The following is a 24,676-nucleotide window of genomic DNA, read 5'->3' on the forward strand; positions in this document are numbered from 1 at the left end:
GGGCCAACTCCAACATTACATTCATGTGCATGTAAAGGCAGATGTCCCAGTTTTGGAATGGCTTGCTGTCTCCACTCTAATTCATCCCAAAGGTGTTCTATCGGGTTAAGGTCAGGATTCTGTGCAGGACAGTCAAGTTCCTCCACACCAAACTCACTCATCCATGTCTTTATGGACCTTGCTTTGTGCACTGGTGTGCAGTCATGTTGGAACAGGAATGGGTCATCCCCAAACTGTTCCCACAAAGTTGGGAGCATGAAATTGTCCATAGTGTCTTGGTATGCTGAAGCATTAAGAGTTCCTTTCACTGAAAACTGAAAAACAACACCTGAATTCAATGATTTGGAAGGGTGTCCCAAAACATTTGGCAAAATAATTTATTAACGAGTCCAAAAACAAGAAATCAACAGTGCTATCTGGTGGTCTTTAACGAAAGTAACATTAATTTATCGTTCTCGGCATATTCTCTATTATTATTATTATTATTATTATTATTATTATTATTATTATTATTATGTCTATTTATTTATTTATTTATGTATGTTTTTACGCGGTTCCTATGTGGAGTGTTTAGACCCAAGCCCATCCCACGTCACGGTTTAGGGAGTCACGTGACCGGCAAAGGAGGCCGTGTGGAGGACCTTTGGTCAATGGAATAAAATGTATCAACTGAAACAAAACGTGGAAGTCTGTTTTCTCTACAGCTTCTGAACTTCAGGACCCACATACCTTCATTAAAACCAGGTAATGCCTCGCTGTGACTAAAAAAACAAATAGCGACACGCCGAAAATACAGGCTTGTTTTCTACTACCGTTAGCTCGTTAACTAGCAGTTTCCGTCTGACAGCCGCGGAGAGTAGCGCTAGCTCGTTTATCTCTGCTAGCTGTCTGTTGATAGCGAGCTAAGGCTAGCTAGTTCAGTAACGATGCGCTTGAAAGTCAGGGAACTTACTCCATGACTCTTCCCTTAGCTGCCTCTGTCCGTTAACATGAGTATTTATCATTGCCACTATAAGCGCACACTTGTGATAGAAGCTATAGGAATGTCTAATTTCAAAATAAATTATTTATTTTGAAGCTTGCTGTTTAAATTAATGCTAGCTGGTTATGGCACTACTGTCTAACTTGCTGGCTAACTTAGCTTCGAATGTTTTAGCCAGCGTTAGCACTTGGTTTTACTGTACTGTTCAACATACTGGAAAATTAAAGGCGTGTCACAATGTCCGTCAATAAAGCTAGCATACTAGATAGCTATAACTGTTTAATTCCTGTCAGTGCAACGTTATTAGCAGTTTCCTTTAAGTGTCAAGCGTTAATCTGATACAAATAACAAACACACGCTAATCTCTGGGGTTTAATACACTTCTGCTTTGCTGCTTTTTCCTTTTTTTTTTCTTTGAACCTAACGGGAAACGAGATCTCCTGTGTGTTATGTAACTATGGGATTTACTGTGGACTATTGATATTTGGTTCTAGAAATAGTAACGGTGACGTCACGCCGCGTTGCATGTCGGTGCAAACCCTCGTGTTGGTCAGAAACTGTGTATGGTGTGTGTGTGTGTGTGTGTGTGGTGAGGTGATCTTGTCACCTGTGTCTGTGAAGTGGGTGTGTCGTGAAGTTTGGCAATGCACACCTGCCACAGAAGATTGCACAAATCCTCCAGGAAAAACCAACAGGATCTGTTTTTTTACTTTTCCTACCTGGGATAAAAAAAAGAAGAAACAGAAGAAGTGATGAAAAGGTGACACATGGCCTGAACGTTTTCTGCATTTTCATTCGGTAAGTGTGTTTGAGTGTGTGTTGCCAAAATATCAATTCAGAACCAGGCCAAAGAACATGACCGCATGATGTTAATGCCAGAACAAAACAAAAGTTTCCCCTCGTTTTACCTATTCAAGCCTTAGTATCCACATATTCACTCACTCAACCCAGGACACCTACAGCTTCATGCAGTTACCTAATCAGCCAATCATGTGGCATCAGTGCAATGCATAAAATCATGCAGGTACAGTTTGAGTATTAGTATAACTGCTGACCTCCTGGGGCTGTTGCAAAGAAGATGTGGTTGTAATATTTAAAAGTAGTCATACAGTTTATGTAAACAGTATTAAAGCGCTGTTTTGCAAAAGATTTTTTTGGCTTGTTATTAGCTTATTCTGGCAGAGCTATGAGAACAAGTAAATCGCTTATACATACACTATATTGCTAAAAGTTTTGGGACACTCCTTCAAATCATTGAATTCAGGTGTTGTTTTTCAGGGGTTCCAGTGAAAGGAACTCTTAATGCTTCAGCATACCAAGACATTTTGGACAATTTCATGCTCCCAACTTTGTGGGAACAGTTTGGGGATGACCCCTTCCTCTTCCAACATGACTGTACACCAGTGCACAAAGCAAGGTCCATAAAGACATGGATGAGTGAGTTTGGTGTGGAGGAACTTGACTGGTCTGTACAGAGTCCTGACCTCAACCCGATAGAACACCTTTGGGATGAATTAGAACGGAGTCTCTGAGCCATTCCAAAACTGAGACGTCTGCCTTTAGATGCACATGAATGTAATGTGGAGTTGGCCCGCACTTTGCAGCTATAAAAGTTTCAACTCTTCTGGGAAGGCTTTCCACAAGGTTTAGGAGTGTGTTTAAGGGAATTTTTGACCATTCCTCTAGAAACACATTTGTGAGGTCAGGCACTGATGTTGGACAAGAAGCCCTGGCTTGCAGTCTCTGCTCTAATTCATCCCAAAGGTGTTCTGTTGGGTTGAGGTCAGGACTCCGTGAAGTTCCTCCATACCAAACTCGCTCATCCATGTCTTTATGGACCTTGCTTCATTGCATTCCTTTTACTGTAACTAAGGGGCCAAGCCCAGCCCGTGAAAAACAACACCTGAATTCAATGATTTGGAGGGGTGTCCCAAAACCTTTGGCAAAATAGTGTATCTAAAAACACTGCGACGGACTAGCATACCATCCAGGGTGTTCCTCAGGATAGGTTCCAACACTCTCCCCTTCTTGGGCAGGTTAAAACAGTTACTCAAGATAAATGAAAACAGCAGGTGGGCATATGAGAGGAGACATCTCAAAGTACCCAAACCACCTCAAAAGTCACTGTAAATATGCAAGATGCTTCCTGGGCAAGGGATGGGGTCTTACAACTTTATTGACTTGAAATTGAAATGCACTTTAAAATTGCATGATAGTTTATATCCATAAATCTTCTCTTGACAGGACAAGCAGCATGTGAGATACCAGAGACCTGTTCAGACTGGAAGATTTGTGGTGCAATGAAGAAGCATGATTCACTCAGCAGACAAATAGAGACCAGGAACACATGGAGAAGGAGGAAAGAGATATAAGTATACTAATGCAAACATGCAGTGAGAAACAGAAGCACTGGCTTCGAGAGAGGTGCACAGAGCATACCAATGGCATGTGAAGTAGATAGTAAAACATCTTGATGTGACTGTAGAAGTGTGCAGTTTGTGCACATCTAGGTGTCATTAAATTAATCACCTGTTGAAAGACACCTTGAACAAACTAATATAAGGATTGTGCTGGCCAGAGACGGTGCAAAACTGCAGCACATTTCTTCTAGTATGCACCTAGACACTGCATGCAATTGAAACTGCATGCAATTAGTGTGGCTTTCAGAAACCGCAATGTGTGCTATATAAACACTGTGTTGTTGTGGCCATGCCATTTTGCAGAGAAGTTCAGAAACTTGAAGTCACAGGAAGTAGCATCCCATTTCCAACAACAAACAGTCACATAGTGTTATATAACTTCTTAGAATTACAGCACATTGGGCTGTCACTATAATTTCTAAGGGGTTGAAGTTGAAGCACAGCAAGACCTAGACAACAGTGATTTCCATGCCACACTGCATCCAGATGAAATGATTTTAGCAAATCATTCACATCATCGAACTGAAGTAAAGATCTCTGCATCTCCACATGGATTGTGCGGGGGATTATCTGTCTCATCTTCCCATGCATGGCATTCATCTCACAAGGGCTTTTCTGGAGGAAAACTATGTAAAGTATTAAATGCTGAGCTGGAGAGGGCTGTTGTCTAGCTACACATTTCTGCTCTATAACACCTTGCACAAGAGTCCAAGTTATCAGAAAATATTTATTGTACTAGATGCAAAGCTCTTGTATCATATGTTGAAATACTTTTATGTGGATGAAAAATAATGCCTACTGTTTTCATTGCATCTACAGAAACACACGTTACTTGAAACAAGTTTGAGTTGGTTGGGTGTGTGTGTGTGTGTGTGTGTGATTTGCAAGAATTGTCCTTGTAAGATTAAACTCTTGTCTTTTATTTTATGCTAAACTTTTTTGCCTTTCTTTTTCATACAGCTATATCAACCATGAGAGAAAACATAGCAAAGCATATTCATACTCTTTGTATTCAATTATAGTTATTTATACTTAATCATTCACAGCAGTAACTTCTTACTAACACTTAACACTCTCCTCAGCCATTCCAGTGCGTACTGTAGATCCGTATGACCCGGTAATTCATAGCCTTTGTGTGAATCTTAAGAGATGCTTTCCATGATTAGAGTGTACTCCTGCTCATGAGGACATAAACATAGGGAAAGCGAAACCTACGCTGGACAGGACGGTCTTAAACAGTCAGTTCTGCTTTAAGTATGTTCATGAACTAATCTTTTGGAAGGCTCTTAAGATGTTTTAGAGGGATTTTTAGCAGTGTGTGAGCAAAGACTGCTTTCCCTGAAGACAGTTTGTACTCTATAAGATGTGTGAATCTACTTCCTTTATATGAGCAAATAATGTGTCTTCTATTTCAGCTGAGCCTATGGGTCTTTAAGGAGAGATTTCTTCCACTTTAATAAAATATTAATAATGTTAGGATTTTGTTTAAAAAAAAAAAAAAAAAAGTTATAAAAGTAGTATATCCAAAGCAGTGCACAAGAACAATTCACTTTTCAAATGTAAAATTCACTTTTCAAATGATAAGTCACTCTGTTTATACCTTTTGACTAATGTTATTCCCTGTAAAGTCCGCTGTAGCAAAGTATATCAAAGCTTCAGAAAATTCAGATGCCCATTTTGTGAGGGTCAATAACACATTCTGCTGCAACAGTCTTGTCCACAGTGCACTGTGACTGCCTTCTGCATCATTGTTGTGGGTTTAAATAAATCATTACTTGTGGAAGGAAGCTTACTGGGAGGCTAAGAGGCACATGAAGGGCACTAGGAAAAGGACTAATGCTAAATGGACAGTAAATGCTTTAAAATTTTTACAAAGTTACAACTACATTGCTACATATTGCAGTTTTGCTTGGACTTGTGATCAGCATAGCCTATTGTATAACCTGATTAGGGATTACAGCTGTACTTTTAATTATTCTTCAGTGCTTTCTCTGTTAGCGTTTGTTAGAAAACGCCCCATACCTGATTGTCCTGTAAAATACAGCCATATTTTATGACATTCTCAATGCACATGCATTTTAATATTGTTTTTTTTTTTTTCTTTCCCTGACCAGATGTATCTGAACCACAGCAGCTACTGTTAATGGCTACACAATGAAGGCCCAGTTACAGATAACAGGTGGGTATTTCAAGAAACACGAATTTGCCTGATTTTGCCAATTTTCATTTGATAAAACAGATTATATATGTACATTTTAACTAATTGTCTACTCAATTTCAGTTCAAGGTCATTTTCTTTGTTTTTGTTGATACTATGGTTTTACCTCTTGGTTGTTAGTTTTGTCAGCTAAGCTGAAAGAGAACAAGAAGAACTGGTTTGGGCCTAGTCCGTATGTGGAGGTGGCTGTAGATGGCCAGTCGAAGAAAACAGAGAAGTGCACCAACACTCTCAGTCCCAAATGGAAGCAGCCCCTCACAGTGTAAGTTAGAAAGGATGATATGCCAGGTTTAAGCTTACTATTTCCCCTCAATTACAGAAATATTGTTTTCTTTTTTCCTTTATCAATTTGCTTATCTTTTGCTTTTCTTAATCTCCTGTAGAATTGTTACCCCCTTCAGCAAGTTAATTTTTCGTGTCTGGAGTCATCAGACTCTCAAAGCAGACATTTTGTTGGGAATGGCAACTTTAGAAGTCAGTGAGACCCTGAAATCCAATGACATGAAGAGTAAGTTCTGTTGTCTTTCACATTTGGCTTTTATGCGTCGTAAACTGTCAGATGTTTGTCCTTTGTTTGTGAATTTCTTCTTTGCTTTGCTCTTGAGGAAGGCAGGTGAACTGGATTAGTGCATGATTCACAAAGGCTTTTATAGAAACTGCACACCCACTGGCCATGTGAACATGAACGATAAGCATGATATATTGCCTTGAATTGCAAAGACTGGAGCAGTACCTGCTGGTGTTAGTGCTGGTGGTGGTGAATGAATTATTTATACTGAGCATCATTGTACACATTTCAAGCTTTTTAATACTATGTGGTGTCTGTGAAAAATAACAGCTCTATGTATTGGCATATGGTGAGTGTCATATAATGTAAGATTTTATAAATATCTTAAATGGGTAAGATTAAGCCTAAAGTGTTTCATGCTGTGATATGATTTTGTGTAAAACCCTTTTTTTTTTGTTGTAGGAGGAACATTTAGCTTTGTGCTATGGTCTTGCTATTTCCACATCAATAGGTTCAAGATTGAAAATAACCAAAAAATGTTATGTCTAAGACTCATTTTTGCTTCAGTGGATTATCTCACTTGGTTGCTGTTGATTTTTGCCTAACAACTGCTGCTAGAATTATATACAGATCATGATGCTCACACTGAACACCTTTTAAACACAATATTGATTTTCTTGGTAGCACTTAAACTTTGAATAATTCCTGATATCTTTTGCCACTGTCACCTCTGGCTTTCTCAGTGGGCATCTAAATCTACAGCCACGTTTCTCTTTTCTGACCATTCTTTCTGTTAAAACCACCCTACGATTAAAAGTGAATTAAGTTTGATTATTGTTTACCGTTATCACCACGTTTCTTGTACTCCTCCTGTAATGGTGCTCTTTTCTTTTCTTTTTTTTTAGTCCATGAGGTGATACGGACTCTGCCTCTAAGTGCAGATGCTGATGGCAGTGACTTGGTGGGAGATTTGTCTGTGTGTCTGGATGGAATGCAGGTGGATCCTGAAACATTTGCTTCTGAGGAACAGAAGCACAGTAAGACATCTGTTTCCCAGAGCTCTACTCAGGTTTACCCTTTACACTGATCTATTCAGTGTCAGACCTGTGAAAACATGCATTGCTATTTTAAGAATGAATTCTGTCAAAAGCTAAATTGATCCACCATTTTTTTTATATAACTGAATGCGATTTGTGGCTTCATGCTTGAATTAACTTTGAGGGGTTTTTTTTTCAGATGGTCTATCAAATAGGGAGTTCAAGCAAGAGGCAGTTGGAAGGTACAGCAGTTTTGTGATGATCAAATCCAAAAATTAAACAATGTGCCTTAAAAAAGAATAGCAGATAATTGATGGACATTTTCTTCCTTCCTTAAAAACAGTGTACCATTTTAACACAATTTCATCCTGCATAGATCTTGATTTTGCAGTATGTGTGTGTCTTAGATCGAGTCGAGATTCCTCACCCTCCAGTGACATTGCTGATGATTCTTCTCTGCCCAATGGCCATGCTGTGGGAAGCACAGGCTCTCCCTCAACATCCACAGGAGCGCTGCGGCCTCCAAGGCCCCCTAGACCCCAGAGACCACCTCCTCCCTCCCCACAGAGACCAAATTCCTCCACAGGTACCCTTTTCACTTTATTGTTGCTGTTTCAGAAGTGTGATTAATTGATTGAACCTGAAAATGCACTGCAGAATACAATGGAAAAAATGCAAAATGTTGATATTTTTATTTATGCTGAATAAATAGTTTTATAAAAAATTTCTGTGATATTTTTGGCCTAATTATTCAACATGTGTCAACCTGTTCAGCATCCTCTACTGGCTCTACACCAACCCATGGCAGTGGTGGTCCAAGTCCAGACTCATCCCCACGCTTATTTGTGAATGGAGAGGCAGCAAACCAGGGATCAACCTCAGGGTCAGCGCTGAGAGTGAGCCCTACTCCACGCAGAGTTTCTCCCATCAACAATGGCCCACTTCCCCCTGGGTATATTTTTCTCTCTATCTCTGTATTCAAAAATCATCCTATATTAGATTCATAACTCTCTTACACTTTTACACTGAGTTAAACTCGGTTAAAAAATTCTGGTATTATAATTCAACAATGAGCAATTTGTTTATATTTGGATACGCCAATACATTGTGACTTGATGTCGTTGTGTGTGTTTTGTATATTGTAGCTGGGAACAGAGGGTGGATCAGAATGGTCGTATCTACTATGTGGATCACATTGAGAAAAAGACCACATGGGAGAGGCCTGAACCTTTGCCTCCTGGGTACTGTAGTTGATATTTCAAATGCAATGATATTTGTCCTTTAAATTAACACAGATGCCAGCAAAGCTTATTAAAAAAATAGCATATCTACTTGAGTGCACAACCTGAATGGTTATTAAAACTGTTCCCTTTTTTTCGGTTAGCTGGGAGCGTCGCGTGGACCCAATGGGCCGAGTGTATTATGTGGATCACATTAGCCGGAGCACCACGTGGCAGCGGCCCACTGCAGAGTCTGTGAGGAATTATGAGGAATGGCAGAACCAACGGAGCCAGTTACAGGGAGCCATGCAGCAGTTCAACCAGAGATTTATTTTTGGGGTTAGAACACACATACCTCTCTTAACTATTTTCTAGCGGTATTTACTGCTTCAGATAAAATAAATTCTTATCTCCCTTAAGCGACTGAGTGTTGCTTCCCTTCTGATTTTTGTCTCTCCCCACCCTCCCTCCCTCTCCCTCTCTCTCCCTCTCTCTCTCTCTCTCTCTCTCTCTCCCTCTCTCTCTCTCTCTCTCTCTCTCTCTCTCGCTTTCTCTCTAGTTACAGGATCAGCTAGGGCCAGCTCCTAATAAAGAGTTTGATCCACTAGGTCCTTTACCACAGGGATGGGGTGAGACAGTCACTAACACATTTCCAACAAATTACCTTACCTTTTTCATCAGTCTCACTAACTTGTTTAATTGTGTGAAATATGGTATCCTGAAGTATGAATTCCTAAATCCTAGGAATTGAAAGTGGAAAGTGTTTCAGCATGAGCTTCTGTGTCTGCCATTTCTGTTTACAGAGAAACGAACTGATGCAAATGGGAGAATGTACTTTGTTCATCATCCTACTCGTTCAACACAGTGGGAGGATCCTCGTACTCAGGGGTAAGAAAATACTCATCATTACAACAAGTGATACATTTATTTGTACAGCTGTCCTTAGTTTAATCCCAAAAATTAATTGAATTAAAGTAAGAATACAGTAAAGTAAGAACATTACAATTAATGGTGACATAAATAACAGCTCTGTTCTAATTAGTGGTATAACGTACTGTGTACTATATATAACTTGTGTGTGTGTGTGTGTTTCAGGTTGTTGAATGAAAAGCCCCTGCCAGAAGGTTGGGAGATGAGGTTCACAGTGGATGGAATTCCATATTTTGTTGACCACAACAGGAGAACGACCACCTACATTGACCCTCGCACCGGGAAATCCTCACTGTGAGCCTTATGCGAGTGTGCAGCTTAAATTAAAAGCTGCTGTTATTTATTAAAAGCTGGCTAAATGTGTGCGTCAGTATCAGCATAAAATATGTTTCTTTAAGGCTAATTCAGCTTTGTCTTTATGCAACACAGTGAGAATGGCCCTCAGATTACCTATGTACGCGACTTTAAAGCTAAAGTGCACTATTTCCGCTTCTGGTGTCAGGTATGTTTTAAATCTTCAATAATGCTATTGCTTGTATAAAATTCAGTCGCTATGTACATGCAGTTTGTTATGTTAGATTCTTTCCTGTAACCTGAACACATTTTATTTCTTACTATAGCAACTGTCAATGCCTCAGCACATCAAAATCCATGTTAGTCGCAAGACACTTTTTGAGGATTCCTTTCAGCAGGTCAGTTTGTACAGCTTTATGTGGCTGAACTGGTTTATTAGTTGCTTTAAATTTCCTAATTTACACTTGATAATTATGATGATTGTTTCAGAGTCCAAACATTTATTTCATAGATCATGAGCTTCCACCCACAAGATCTGAGGCGGAGACTATGGATCATCTTTCCCGGAGAGGAGGGACTGGACTATGGAGGAGTAGCTAGGTGTGTTTATTAATTGGTTACAAAATATCTTGAACCTGTGAGAGGTTTGTCATAATTCAGGAGGGTGCGTTTCTAGAACTGTAGCTACTTATTTTGCTTCTTGTATCTGTGTGATCATTGCTACATCTTTTTGACTGTATATTGCATTTATTCTTGGAAAAGGTGTATACCCCAAAACTGAAATATACTTAATTCCACAGTTACAATACAACTTTGTTTTAAAATGAAGCACCATTTTCTTGTTTAAATAGGTCATAATTCTCTTCATTTGTGTCTACAGCCAACGTTACTTGTAATTTACATTAATAGCTGAGCCATGAAGTTCACAGACATCAAATTAGTTAACAAAAAATAACTAATAAATAACTAGTTGCCAGCTGTATTAAGAATAACTGTGTGTATGTGTCCTTTACAGGGAATGGTTTTTCCTGTTGTCTCATGAAGTTCTGAACCCCATGTACTGTCTTTTTGAATATGCGGGTAAAGACAACTACTGCCTGCAAATCAACCCTGCCTCCTCCATCAACCCAGACCACCTCAAATATTTCAAGTTCATTGGAAGATTTATTGCCATGGTACACACATACACATTTTCACTTTATTCCGTAAATGATAAAATAGTAAACCAGTAACCAGTGGCTGAGATCAGTGTAGTCAGACAATAACTGTAACCTTAGTTGAGTAATGGTTGTGTCTCACTAAATCTGACCTTTTTGTTTTCATTACTTATTTTGTCCCAGGCTCTGTTTCATGGGAAATTCATAGACACCGGCTTTTCTCTGCCCTTCTATAAGCGGATCTTGAACAAGCCTCTGGCACTGAAAGACCTGGAATCCATTGACCCTGAGTTCTACAACTCCCTAATCTGGATCAAGTCAGTGAAACTATTCTGCCGTCTGTTATAATCATTGATGACAGATTACTGCCAAAGACTGGCATGTGATGAGCAAAAAAAATGTATTTCAGACATTCAAAATAAAGTTATTTTCTGAAAGATTAGAAGATATTGCAGTAAGGGATGAGAAAAGTGAAACAATTTTCTCAGAGATTTCCCTCATAGTGGTATTTACGCATTTGATGTATGTGGGTTGGATATGTCATCTCTATCATCCTTGCAATAGAAATATGATGACATTATTTTATGACAGGGAGAATAATTTGGAAGATTATAGGCTGGTGATGTTTTTCTGATGATCTTATTACTGAATAATGTTTGCAATGGCATTTACACACAGGGAAAATAACTTGGAGGAGTGTGGGCTGGAGATGTATTTCTCAGTAGATAAGGAGATCTTGGGTGAGATCACTACTCATGAGCTGAAGCCAGATGGAGGAAACATTCTTGTAACCGAGGAAAATAAGGAAGAGTACATCAGGTATAAGTACTGTAAGACCTATTGTACATCTCCTGAGTAGACTCCTAACCCTATATATGGGCTGCCTCCTTATTCCTTTTTCCAAACCTGCAAGAATAACCTGTTACCAGTAAGTGTTTCAGACAAAACTCATGAACTTGATCCAATATGCTCATTGTGTCTAAGTGTTCAAATGTTTACTGCTGGACCAATATTTGGAAGTTGTAGCTAGAATAATATATAACATATATAAAATATACCAGATGCCCCATATGACATGGACAGAACATTTTTAGTTTTTAATTTCTAGAGCCCTCTGCTGTCTGTATGGCAAATTGATCTTACTGACTCCAGATGAAAATCCATACACATTGCGAGTTGTCTTTTAAGGAAAAGTGGCATAGCTGAGCATTCCTGTTCTAGCTGTGGTGAGGCAAATTTATGGCCCAGAAAATGTAAACAGAAGTCTGAAGAGAAGATAATTGCCTAGCAATATTACAGTCCAGATTTTATATTGTTTCTCAAATGATGTGGTTGGTGCAGGCCTTGAAACCTGTTCAAGTATTATAAACTGCACCTTTATATACTGACCCTTCATCTTTTACAATATGTATTTTTAATATTTTCTTATATCCCTGAGTATATGCTGAATCTTTTTTCAGACTGGTGGCAGAGTGGAGGTTATCCAGGGGGGTAGAGGAACAGACCCAAGCTTTCTTTGAAGGTTTTAATGAAGTCTTGCCTCAGCAGTATCTGCAGTATTTTGATGCCAAAGAGCTGGAGGTAGAAACCTTTTATATTTATAAATGAAGTATTTCTTTTCTAACTCCACTCAACATGATATCATAAAACCATATATCAAGGAATATACCTATGTGTTCATAGGTGATGCTGTGTGGAATGCAGGAGATTGATCTTTCAGACTGGCAGAGGAACACAATCTACAGACATTATGCTCGCAACAGCAAGCAGATCATGTGGTTCTGGCAGGCAAGTCTGGCCTCTTGTTCGCAGACACTCATAAAGCATTTTGAGATATAAACTCGGTGCTTGATAGAAGATTGAAAATTGCAGTCTGAGTCTTTCACTCTATTTGTAGCTCGTAAAAGAAATGGACAATGAGAAGAGGATGCGATTGCTACAGTTCGTGACTGGGACTTGCAGGCTTCCTGTTGGAGGATTTGCTGACCTCATGGGTAAGTGTGTAATGAGCTGATCCTGCAGGCATCATGTGTATTGAGCTGTATCTAGGCTAATTTTACAAATCAACATTAAGCTTGACTAGGAAGATACAAAATACTGTTTTATTCAATAGGGAGCAATGGACCACAGAAGTTCTGCATTGAGAAAGTGGGAAAAGAGAACTGGCTTCCCAGGAGCCACACATGGTACGTTTCCTGCAGAGAACTTTGTGAGATTTTAAGCTGAAATATTTTTGCTTTTAAATGTCCCTTTTAGAGGTTTAACCTTTAACTTAACCTTATGGGCCAGTGATAGCTCAGTGATTAAGGCATTGAGCCACTTGGCAGTTGATTGTAAGGTTATGAATTCAAATCCCAGCTGCCACTGATGTGCCCTTGAGCAAAGCCCTTAACCCTCAACTGCGCAGTTGTATCCTGTCTCAACTCTTTGTCACCTATAATAAAACTGTCACTCAGTTGATGTAAATGTTAGACTATCTACCATTTAACAATAAGGCTATTTTGTGTTTACCATAACAGTTTCAACCGTTTGGATCTGCCTCCCTATAAGAGCTATGAGCAGCTCAAAGAAAAGTTGATGTTTGCCATCGAGGAGACAGAAGGCTTTGGCCAAGAGTGATGCATACATTCACACCCCTGCATGTCCTTTGCACGTCTCCGTGGCAGCAGTTTACCATTCAGACTTATCGGAGAGAATGCTGCTGAACGACTGAAAGAGAGAGATGTAGTGAGAAAAGAAAAAATTCTTGAAATCACCATTCCTTCATCACATCACCTAGTCTCACATTTCCCTTCAAATTTCAAATGCACTGTTTGAAATTTCACTCTTTTGTGGTAGTACTGTCTTTGTTAGTCATCTATGCACCAGAATGTCTGGGCTTAAATGAATTAAACGCCACTCAAGGTGCACACACACACATACTATGTGTGTGTGTGTGTGTGTGTGTATATATATATATATATATATATATATATATATATATATATATATATATATATATATATATATATATATATATATATATATATATATACACACACACACACACTTGTCCATGCTATGCACCCTGTTTGGCTGGATTCATGATTAGTATTTTACAAAACTGTTTTTCTGGGGTTTTTTGTTTTAACCTTATACATGCCCCTCATTTACAGTTGGACACCTGTTTTCTGGCAGCACTTATAGTAGCTCGACCGCATGAATATTCTGTTCTATTTTATAGGCTCTATCATTTGGGTAGCTGTCTGAGTCTGCTGAGTTTTAGAATTAAGATCAGAATGTTTTCACACTGATAAAGCACTTTGAGATATGAGCTTGATGGCTAACAAATGATGTCAGAGGTTGATAAGCATATAAGTTGATAAGCATATAAGGCATTGGGTTATTTAATTTCTTAAGAAAACCTGGAGAGGATCAACATCTAGTTTTAGTCTTCTGGTGACTAGAACCAGCCTTCTCATTTTAGAAATGGGTGCATGCTTTTAGTGCAAGTTAAGCCATCTGCTTTTAGTGAACCAAATTACCCCAACATGTGAAAGGAGTTGGGGTGAATTGATCCAAGCCTATTTTCCTCATATCTGAAATAATATACAAATCCCTCATCTAGTTTTCTGAGAATTTTTTTCAAAAATGAGCAAGGCAGAAGATGTAAGATATAAGAATGCATTTTTTAAATACTAGGATGTACATGTCATTGTGGTAAAAAAAAAAAAAAAAAATCATTTCTAATTCTGGTTGATACTATTAGGCTTTAATCTAGGAAATAAAATTAGTTCCATTACGACAAGTTTGTTTTTTCTCTGCGTTATTTACTGCATTCGGCCCCTGAAATGTTCTGAAGTGAGCCGATTTTCATTAGATGCGAGTCTGACCATGCACTTGTCACTTTCTAGTTTTCTGAGCAGGTTTAGATTTCTCCAGAACTGTCCTGAACACCTATCCCTTTAAAGACCCTGCCATGCTTTAATGTAGAAATCAAAAATTCACCAGTAATGATTTTGCTTGGGCATTTCAGGTCTTCTACTGCTAAAAGGTGCTTCATTTTCATTACTGGTGTTTTCTTTTTAAGAAAATTATTGATAGGGTGTTTGCTGTAGGTGTTAGAATTCTTCTGAAAAAAACGCAATGCTGTGTATTTAAACTACTATGTTAATATACAATTCAAAAGCAAATTCTAGCCACATAGTTTGAAAGACCATAGTGAGTTGTCTGCTTTCAGATCATTTTTGTGTCTTGAAATAAAAGCGACATAAACCATTAATAGCAAGCTTAGTATAGAACTAGCTCAAAACCCAAATAGAGATAATGAAAGAGCTCCATCTCCAAAACCTCCTTAATAAGTGAAACAACTCCCCTCTCTAAACTGTGAGCTTGTGTTATTAATCTGGGAGTTGTAGTACATATTTTCTTAATTACTTTGTTTTGAAATCTAATGGATATACCTGAATAGGTCAGACGTTATTGACTTTAATTTTTCATGCATCAGCACAGTAATAAAGCAGACAAATGCACTCCACAAAAAAAAAGTAAAATAAAAAAGAAGCAAACAGATCAGCAATCTGTGATTTCTTGACTATTTACTTCATTATCCTGTCTGACGTCAAAATTATGCAAAATTCAAATATCCTTTTGTGATGTACAGTGAAATGGATTCCAGTGCTGAAATGAATGAAGTTGTCTTTTATTTCTGTGAAATCAACTATTTATTTTGTAAAAGTAATTTTTCAAAGAGCCACAATGTCCGGCAGTCTTTGTACACCACTGTTTTAAGAGTACGTTTTAAATTTACAGGCAGCACAATGCAACACCTAACCTAATGTACTATTGACTTTAAGGGGATCTTGATTTATTTATTTTTTTTGTCCCTTTAGCCAAAATGAATCCACATATCAATATTAAGATCAAATGCTGTGGTGTGATATAGACTGACAATGCAGCTCTAACTGATTTGTGGTTATTTGACTGAGGTTAATATTATGTCGTTCAGCTGCCCATTAAGCCCTTATTAATGTAATCATGTCTTAAAAAATCATTTGTATGCAAGCAGAAAGTTTCAGACTGTTTCATCTCTTTATTTTCTTATCTAACAAAGACATTGTAAATCTTGTAACATTTAGCTTATCTTTTACTAAGTGGGGTTTAATGTTATTTTGAACGAATTTTATTTTTCTTATGTGGATGTGTACAGTTGGTTGATTCTTGTCAAAATATTCTGAACTGAAGAAATAAATATATAATGCATTACTTGTCCTGGTCATGTGTCACACTGTTATTTTGTAATTAAAAAAAAACTGACAATTGACAATACTGGTTATATTTGTTTTGGAAAGGAAAACAATTACAAATTGGATTTTTTTTGTCTTTTAACCTCAGTTGGCTTCAGGGTGTAGAGGGGTTGAGGCTATTTTAGCCTGGGGGTACTTTAATCAGTAATCAATCATTTGTGTATTAATTACGATTAGCATCTTCAGGATTTGCTGTGGTTGCTTGCTAGCTGTACTTTTGTGTTGGAGATGTTGTATGCAATGGAGATGTTTTATAGCAATGCACAATATAGGGTTTTTGATTATGATGAAGGATATCTAAATGTAAACTCAGTGATTGACTATACAGTAAACCTAGAAATTACTGTACGTCTCTTTCATTCATGTAGCCATATGTTATTGTGCATTTTATGCAAGAGTGTGTTTAACTGTGTATTTTTTAACCACTTGCCAGCATTATTTTTCCAAAATAATTCCAAAAATCCTGTTCTTGCAGTGTGTTCTTGTGCAGTACATATAGCACTAGTGTGTAAGAAGGGTAAAGGGAGAGAAAAGGAGAGGGAAGTATGCAGAAAACAGATGGGTGCTCAGGAGTCTGGCTTTGTGCCTCCGAGCTTTTGTCACGATTCACAAGCAGCTGAAATCTTGGGGAATCAGGGCTTTGAAGCGGCTCTGAGCTATGGCAGGGAAAGAAGAAGGAGCATGTTTCACAGTTGTATACAAGTCACTTGTCTTCATGAACATATTGTGAACGCAAACCTTTGAGGCATTTTCAGCCCGAGTCTGGCTGTGTTTCCTGTGAGGAAAAACACAGAGGTTACACAAAGGTCCTGGATTTAAAAAGATGATGATGGACGATTTGAAGAAGCTGTGAGCTATTGCACCTCCCCATTCCCTGACACATCTCACCCCAAACAGACACATATATACACAAATACCTCAAAATATTTACTAACACTTGTACACCTGCTCATTTTTGCATTTATAATATCAGCCAGTCAAGTGGCAGTTATTTACTAAAGCCAATCAGTTTTAGATTACATTACTCATTAGAATAGGCAAAAGTGTGATTTCTGTGACATTGATTATAGCATGGTTGTAGGTACTAGCTGGGTTGAACTGAGTATTTTGGATACAATTGGTCTCCTGGGATTTTTTACACACAACAATCCTTAGAGTTTCCACAGAACGGTGCAAAAAGTGAGTAATCAACAGTTCTGTGGGTGGAAATGCTTTGTTAATAAGGGAGGTCAAAGTAAAATAGCCAGATTGGTTTAAGATGCCAGGAACTACATAGTAATGACTAATGATTCTGTAAATCTGTGGTGAGTAGAAACTCTCAACAAGATCTCAACATGCACAAATCATTGAACGTTGAGGTGGGTGAACTACAACAGCACTAGACCACATCAGGTTCCACTCCTGTCAGCAAACAACAGAAATTTGAGGCCATCTTGTGTCTCAAAGTGAGTCTTTGGGTGAGTCTGTGCCTGTAATAGTTTCGGATTCCTGTCCCTGGCAGGCAGAAACCTGACGTGATTTTCAGCTTTTGTAACCCATCTGCTTCATGGTTTGATGTTCTGTGTATACTCAGATGCTTTTCTGCTTACTGCAGTTGTAAAGAGGGCGTATTTGAGTTACTAAAGTCTTCCTGTCAGCTCAAACCAGTCTGCTTATTCAACTCTGATCTCTTTCTTTTTAACCTCTCTCTGTAAACTCTCGAGACTGTTGTGTGTGAGAATCCTAGGAGATGAGTAGTTTGAAGCTCTTGACCTGTATTTGCATGATTGTGTGTGTTGTACTTCTGCCACATGATTGGCTGATTAAATAACTGCATAAATGTGCAGGTGTGCCTATTAAATTGAACAGTGAGTGTAAATTATACTTAATGTGTTACTTTCACCAAAACAAGTCAGTTTCCTCTCCATACTTTATCACATTTCATGTTTTTCTTTTTCTTTTTCATCACTAACCTACATTTGCCCCACATTGCTCAAGCACCCCACAGGTAAGTATGAATACATTTTCCAGTATTTCAGTTAGCACAGGATATTAAGTTCTTTACTTGTTTTCTTTAACAGGTCTGCAGAATAAACCCAGGACATACAGAATATAATAATAATTTGTAGCCTGTGTAGAATTTCCACCCTGAAAATTAATCCCTTTTTCAGTAGCATCCCCAAATCACCCCATTCCTCATCCCTCTATGTAGAGTTACTCATCTGTAAATAGTTCTATATCTATAAACAGTTTTATCATTTAGTATAGTGATAATAACTTTTCAATAAAAGTTTGCATTCACATCTATCGATATATATGGTGTTCCTTTAAATAGCAACCCAAATTAATTAATCAGTAATATACATATATACAAATTATCATTGTAGACGACTAAAAATCTGAGATCACACCATTTTACATGTTAATGGATTTGTCTACAGTATTAATAAATACAGAAAGGAAATCATCATTGTATAATATCTTTATATGTTGCCATCACTCTATTACTTTTCAAAAAGAAATTTGTTGTAAAAAGAAAATCTTTACATCAAGAAATAATGTAAGACTAAAAACAATTGTATAAGATAAATAGAAATAATGAACAATAATAAAAACAGTATAATAAATCAGTGTGTATGTATATATGCCAGAATTCAGTTTATACACAATATATACACAATATCTGTGGAATGACAATTAACTGTTGTGTGTGTTTGTGAGACACAGTTACTGCAGTAGGAGGCACTAGGTACAGTTGGATTGTGGAATCTTATGGAATGAAAGAGCCTCCCAGACACTTTGAGGCACGTGGCTGGATGAACCTGTGCTCATGCTCCTAACACATCTCTGCTCAGCATAGAGAAAGATTATTTGTGTTAGCTTTCATCTTCCCTTTCATCCTCAATTTATTCACTGCCTCCACACTGGCCTTTCTCACCAGCTAGGCACCACAAGTGCAACCTGCCACCTTTCCAGCACACCACAGCAAAGAAGATATCGCTGGTCACTACAGAGTGGGAAAACATCTGTAGCAGCCTAATACACACATTAAACAGAACATCCTGCTCTGTCGTTTCAGATAGAGGGCCTCTGTATTGTCTGACCACTGCAGTTTGTTGCCCTCCTAGGAACTTGTAAGAGTCCAAAATCTCCACTCCATCCCCTTTTATTGTAACAAGGGTTAAGTTGCTTAAGTTGGTGAGAAAATAAACGTTCAAAATTCAGAGGTATACATATCATCCTGGCAGCTGTGATACAACCAATCTTAATAAGGATAAATGCATGGATTTTTTTGCTATATTAGGTACCAGTGACATCGCCAAGAAGGTTGAATGTATATGTAATTAAATACAACTGGTTGAAATTTCTGATTTAAAGTTAGACCTGTGATTAGTCTGAACTTCAGTAGCAAGTTCCAGACAGTTCTGTATCTGGTGAGCATGATGTCCTGCCTAAGGCACAGAGTGTTTAGCTTATTTATAGTGACCCAAGAAAACATTTGACCATCATACACGTTCTAAAAGACAGTCCCTTCAGGATTTCACAGTTTTGCAATCACACTAATGAGCACAAATCAAGCAAACTGAAGCTTGCAATTTTTCAAAATGGTCACCGATTTTCTGCAGATTTTGGCAGAGACATGCCTTCATCACAACCCGCATTCAGCCAACGCTTTCTGCTAGTTCAGTTATCACAGAATGGAATCACATATGTGTCTTCACAGGTAGTGGTTCAAAAGAATAATCATGAGCCAAATCAAGTTTTTTGCAAAACAGCACAAAAAACTCGGCATTCGGCCCTGGGCTCAGATTTTGAACAACCCTCACTTAGGAAGATGTGTTGTTCTAAAGAGGAACTCCACCAGCTAAATAATAATGAGCTACTTAATTGAAGATTGTTGATTTTATTTATACAGAAAAATAGGTCATGCTAGGATTAGGGATTTAAGATCTGTTCAGATTGGTCTGTTGGTGAAATTATTCTAAAATTGCCAAAACATTATGTGAAGAATATTCCCTGAAGCCTCAGCAATCATGGGTAGCAAATGAACCAAATATTGCCAGTGAGATTATGTCTGGATGAAGAAATGCAGTTGATGCTAAAATCCCTGTAACAGCTTGACCTTCGTTCTTTATCTCACTCAGCCATTTACAACTCAGTCTTAACAGAATGAAGTTTTCACTCAATAGCATTTATTTATTGTTGTCTTCTGGAAAATATGTCCTTCTTTCACGCATATAAACCAGCAATGATTACTATTATTATTGTTCTTATGAGTTAATACTTTTCTTAAATTCTTTTTCTTCTTTTTTATTTTATTTTTATGACCTAACTTTTATTAGATTATTTAATTATTAGATTTGAACATTCTTTAGTAAGCAAATAAAAAATAATAATAATTAAAAATAAAAAAAAGCCAAATGATTTGCAGTGATGTGTGCAGTGTTTATTCCTTCTTTTGTTTTTCCTCTTTCCTCACTATGTACACTCTCTCTGGCACACAGGAACTCAGGAGTTTTTCTCTCCTTCCAAAAGCATCCAGGTGATTTTGTTGTCAAGAGTAGAGGGGATTCTTGGAGTATTTGAGAGAGAAAAGACACAGAGAAAATGGTCCCAGTTGTCTCACAGACTCTTACATTCTTAACATTGAGTATCCAGAGCAAAAAGAGCACTGTCTGCACTGTAATGGTCAGAAAAAGGTTGATTAAAATGCTGAGCTGTAGAGTAGGAGTGTATACGAGCCAGATGTATGTGTTTGTGTCTATATGAGTTTGACTCATTAGCCATCTCAAGCTGGTCATCTACTGGCACAGACTCCAGCATGGTCAGCTGTTTCCTAGTTGGTTGAGATGTGGGTGTATCCTGGGAACATAGGATATTCTTCTTCTTAAATTATTATTGTTATTCAATATTATAATCAAAGAAATAGATTAGTACTATACATTAATATTGCTTAATGCTTAGGGGAGGGGCTCTTCTTACTTTTGTGTTCTTGTCCAGCCTCACTTCTTCCACAGATGTAGAAGGAGCCTCATCTGCGTCTGTGGCTTTAGTTGTATCCGGGATCTCATGTGTAGCTGGAACTTCAGCTGGAGCTCTATTTACATCTGGAGCTGTCTCGACGACTGGGACACTATCTGTTGATGGAACTGTCTCACCCGCTGGGACAGTGTCCTTTGAGGGAGCAGTCTCAAAGGCTTAGGTGTTTTTATGTAGCAGGGAGGCAGCACAGGTTGAAGTTTCTGTGGGGTGTTAGACTGCAGGTTCAAGATTTTCTGAATGTTTTGATGAGAAAGGTAAGTACAGCAACTTCCTGCCTCACATACTGCCGTTCATCTTGTTCTTGGCATCTTGGGAAGATGCGTAGCACACAAATCTGAATCCCCTTGAGAGGCTGTTCTCTGTCATCACCTGTAGGAGGCAGAACCATGAGGAAAGCACTGTGGAAGTTATTCACTCTCTAGAGAAAAGTAATGGGAAGTGGATACAGATTAACTGAAATAATATGGAGGGATTATTAGTTGTAAGTGATCTTTGCACTTGTTAGAATCCCAGATTGGGATTACACCATATGCAGATGCTAGTCATCAATGCTGTCATCAAGGTTCTTGATGTAGACATTATTGGCAAGCTGTTGGGAGATGGGGCACACATCAGCTTTGCACTCCTCACTAGACTTAGAGTGCTCAGAGATGCTCCTAGAGTCTTTATCTTAACTCTGCTATTTGACGACGTTGTCTTCACCAGCCAAATTACCAAAACCAAACAGAACCTCTGTTTCAATAATAAAAGAAGTTCAATAAATATCAAATTTAATTAGTTAAGTCACAATGTAAAAAACACTGACATTTGAACCCTGGCTAGTAAAAACATACAAATTTACACTTGGTGGTTGTTCATTAGTTTTCTATTGTGAAGCTTAATGGCCAGTACCAATGTTGCTGTAGCCCTTTGACTCTTCAGGAGAAACATAGCAGGTCAACACAGTTTTACAATCAAACTGAGCTAATACACACAGGCTAATAATGATAAACAGATATTCAGATCTGCTTAAAGCCTGAATCTTGCACAACAGGATACAAATACAGAGAAGGTGTCGAACAGGGCCGTGCTGTCAAAGGACTAGTCCAAGTTCTTTATGAAAATGTTGCCCATGCTGATATTCCTTACAGTCAGTTTCCTGTTAGACCACATGGCGCTCATAGGCCTCTCCAGATGGAGTTCAGCATATCCTGAGCTCACTCAGCTGATGTAATATAATAGAAGCAAAATAATCATTAAATTAAATTTAAAAAATGAATATAATATGTATCATATACAAACAGTTCAGAATTATTGGCACACTTAGAAAACATAAACAAGGAACATCATGGGAAAAAAATTGAACATTAAATGAAGTGTTCCTTCTAGGTTTAGAATAAATGCTAAAGCAAAACTCTATCTAGTATTCTCTTTCTAAATGTCCAGTTAAGACTACATTTTCTCTCAACACATTTATGTTTTTCCCAGCTAATGTTTGGTGTGGGAGTAATTTTGAAGCCTAGAAATGTATTTGAATGTATTTTTGGTTGGGTTTGTATGAAAAGATAAAAATAGGGAAGCCAACATGAGTAGTATCAGACACCACCTCTGTTTATTGACCACCTCTGTTTAATGGTTTAACAATGTAAGGTTTAACACAACAAGAGGGATGGGAAGTTTGGGTGCATTTATTAATCCTGTACAAAAGACTGAATGGCCTGCGGAGAGTTAGTGACACTTTTAGCAGCCTTAGTCTGACAGGCCTTTTCAGAATTAGATGGAACTTGGACCGCAGCATTAACTTTGGCACAGCCGGAGTTGCAGCTGTGGTCAAGGCCATCTTGTCCACTTGTAGGAATGTTGGTACCTCGAGCAGACTGGAACTGAGCCTTGAGAAAAATTAGGTTGCAATGATGGACATCAAGGTAGGATTGGATGTGGTTTAGCTGAGTACGGGTTAAAGCTAGGGGAAGGACACAGGAGAGATACATGAAATAGCTGTAGATATAAAGGTTAATAAAATAGCCATTCATTTAAAATATAAAAATTAACAGAAGAAAGAGCGGTGGCCCTGAAACTTACCCACATTGTCTACCATGCTCAAATAAGTTGTTTGACAAAAGTAAGCTGGAAAAACCTCACTGATAAGGAGACACCCATTTTTTTTATATGGTTGACATCAAACTTTGATTATAATGGAAAATGGAAGCATTGAAAAGTAAAAGATAATGGTGTCCAGAAAAAGACCTAAAATTCTAAAAAGAAAAACAGGTGGGGCTTTCTTAGTAGAGGGGTGTTGGTTTTGGACATCATGTAAAGACAAGAGAATAGAATAAAAGGACTATGTATTGGAGTATTTATTTCAGAGGTTGATGGGATTTTCATTAGCGCAGCTTGTAACCAGTGCTGTTTGCAAGAAACCTTGTATCTGCATTCATCCAGTCTGCATGATTCATCTTCTTTAGTTTGAGTCTGGCTCAACTGAGCTAGTCAGGTCAATGTGGAGTTGGAGTCAGAAATAACAAAGTGTTAGAGGATTAGCATTAGGTGAAATATTTTTCCACATTGGTCTGTGTTAATGTACAGAATAAAAACAACAACAAAACAAAACAAAACAAAACAAAAGCAAATCCATAATTTGAAGCTGGTGCCATTATATGAATACAACATGTAATTATTAACATTCATCAAACATATTCACTCACGGTGCCCTTCTAAATAAACTATACACCTGTTTGAAATTAAAACAATAAACAAAAAATTTTATTTCATTAATTTTCATTGTCTGTACCGCTTATCCGATCTATCATCGGGTCACGGGGAGCCTGTGCCTATCTCAGGCATCATTGGGCATCAAGGCAGGATACACCCTAGACGGAGTCCCAACCCATCACAGGGCACACACACACACTCATTCACACACTACAGGCAATTTAGAGACTCCAATCAGCCTAGAAGCATGTCTTTGGACTGTGGGAGGAAACCGGAGCACCGGGAGGAAACCCACCAAGCACAGGGAGAACATGCAAACTCCACACACACACACACACACAGTGAGTTCAAGTGAGACTCGAACCCAGGACGCTGGATGTGTATTATTAGCATATTAATATAATGTGTGCACTCCATCCAGGGTGTATCCTGCCTTGATTCCCGATGATGCCTGAGATAGGCACAGGCTCCCTGTGACATGAGTATAGATCGGATAAGCGGTATAGACAATGAAATGAAATATAATATATAATGTGTTAGTCTCCATTATTATTATTATTATTATTATTATTATTATTGTTCTTGCTGTTGTTATTTTGTTATAATTCCAAGTAATTATATACTAGGGAAAAAAATTTGTAAATAAAATTGTTAACAATTTTGGTAAACCTAAGCGATGCATACAGCACAGCACACAGCAAAGATTAACATTAGGAAGATAAATTCCTTTATCATAAGGAAATCTTTCCATCTATCAGAAAAGGAGGAATTCTAAAACATTGGAATCTAAAAAAAAATTGTGTTATAAAATAAGATCATTTGTCGACCCAAAACGCCACTTAAATTGTGTATCTCACTGTGAACTGATTTTGTCTTCCGGAACGACTCGTGAGGCTTCCGCGTTTCCGGGGG

General features: G+C 38.0%; 1 protein-coding gene across 6 annotated transcripts; it reads left to right on the forward strand.

Moving 5' to 3' along the window:
• The first annotated feature begins 609 nt into the window (after positions 1-609).
• On the forward strand, positions 610-16,010 carry itcha (itchy E3 ubiquitin protein ligase a). Of its 6 annotated transcripts, none has more exons than XM_058403124.1 (26): positions 622-744; positions 1,718-1,780; positions 3,227-3,354; positions 5,517-5,581; positions 5,741-5,882; positions 6,004-6,128; positions 7,034-7,165; positions 7,365-7,407; positions 7,573-7,751; positions 7,940-8,117; positions 8,311-8,406; positions 8,550-8,724; positions 8,945-9,014; positions 9,189-9,273; positions 9,481-9,609; positions 9,745-9,817; positions 9,936-10,007; positions 10,121-10,209; positions 10,625-10,784; positions 10,950-11,083; positions 11,445-11,585; positions 12,227-12,347; positions 12,450-12,554; positions 12,664-12,760; positions 12,880-12,952; positions 13,286-16,010. In XM_058403124.1, exons 4-26 carry the CDS (start codon positions 5,557-5,559, stop codon positions 13,383-13,385), a joined length of 2,544 nt encoding a protein of 847 aa, XP_058259107.1. In that variant the 5' UTR covers positions 622-744; positions 1,718-1,780; positions 3,227-3,354; positions 5,517-5,556; the 3' UTR covers positions 13,386-16,010. The 6 variants fall into 6 exon arrangements, with proteins under 6 accessions (XP_058259106.1, XP_058259104.1, XP_058259108.1 ...); XM_058403122.1 differs by having other exon boundaries at positions 3,227-3,339; positions 5,515-5,581; XM_058403123.1 differs by lacking the exon at positions 1,718-1,780 and having other exon boundaries at positions 610-744; positions 3,227-3,339; positions 5,515-5,581.
• Positions 16,011-24,676: the final 8,666 nt, after the last annotated feature.

This window comes from Hemibagrus wyckioides, linkage group LG11 (assembly GCF_019097595.1).
Source record: "Hemibagrus wyckioides isolate EC202008001 linkage group LG11, SWU_Hwy_1.0, whole genome shotgun sequence".
Classification (NCBI taxonomy): domain Eukaryota; kingdom Metazoa; phylum Chordata; class Actinopteri; order Siluriformes; family Bagridae; genus Hemibagrus; species Hemibagrus wyckioides.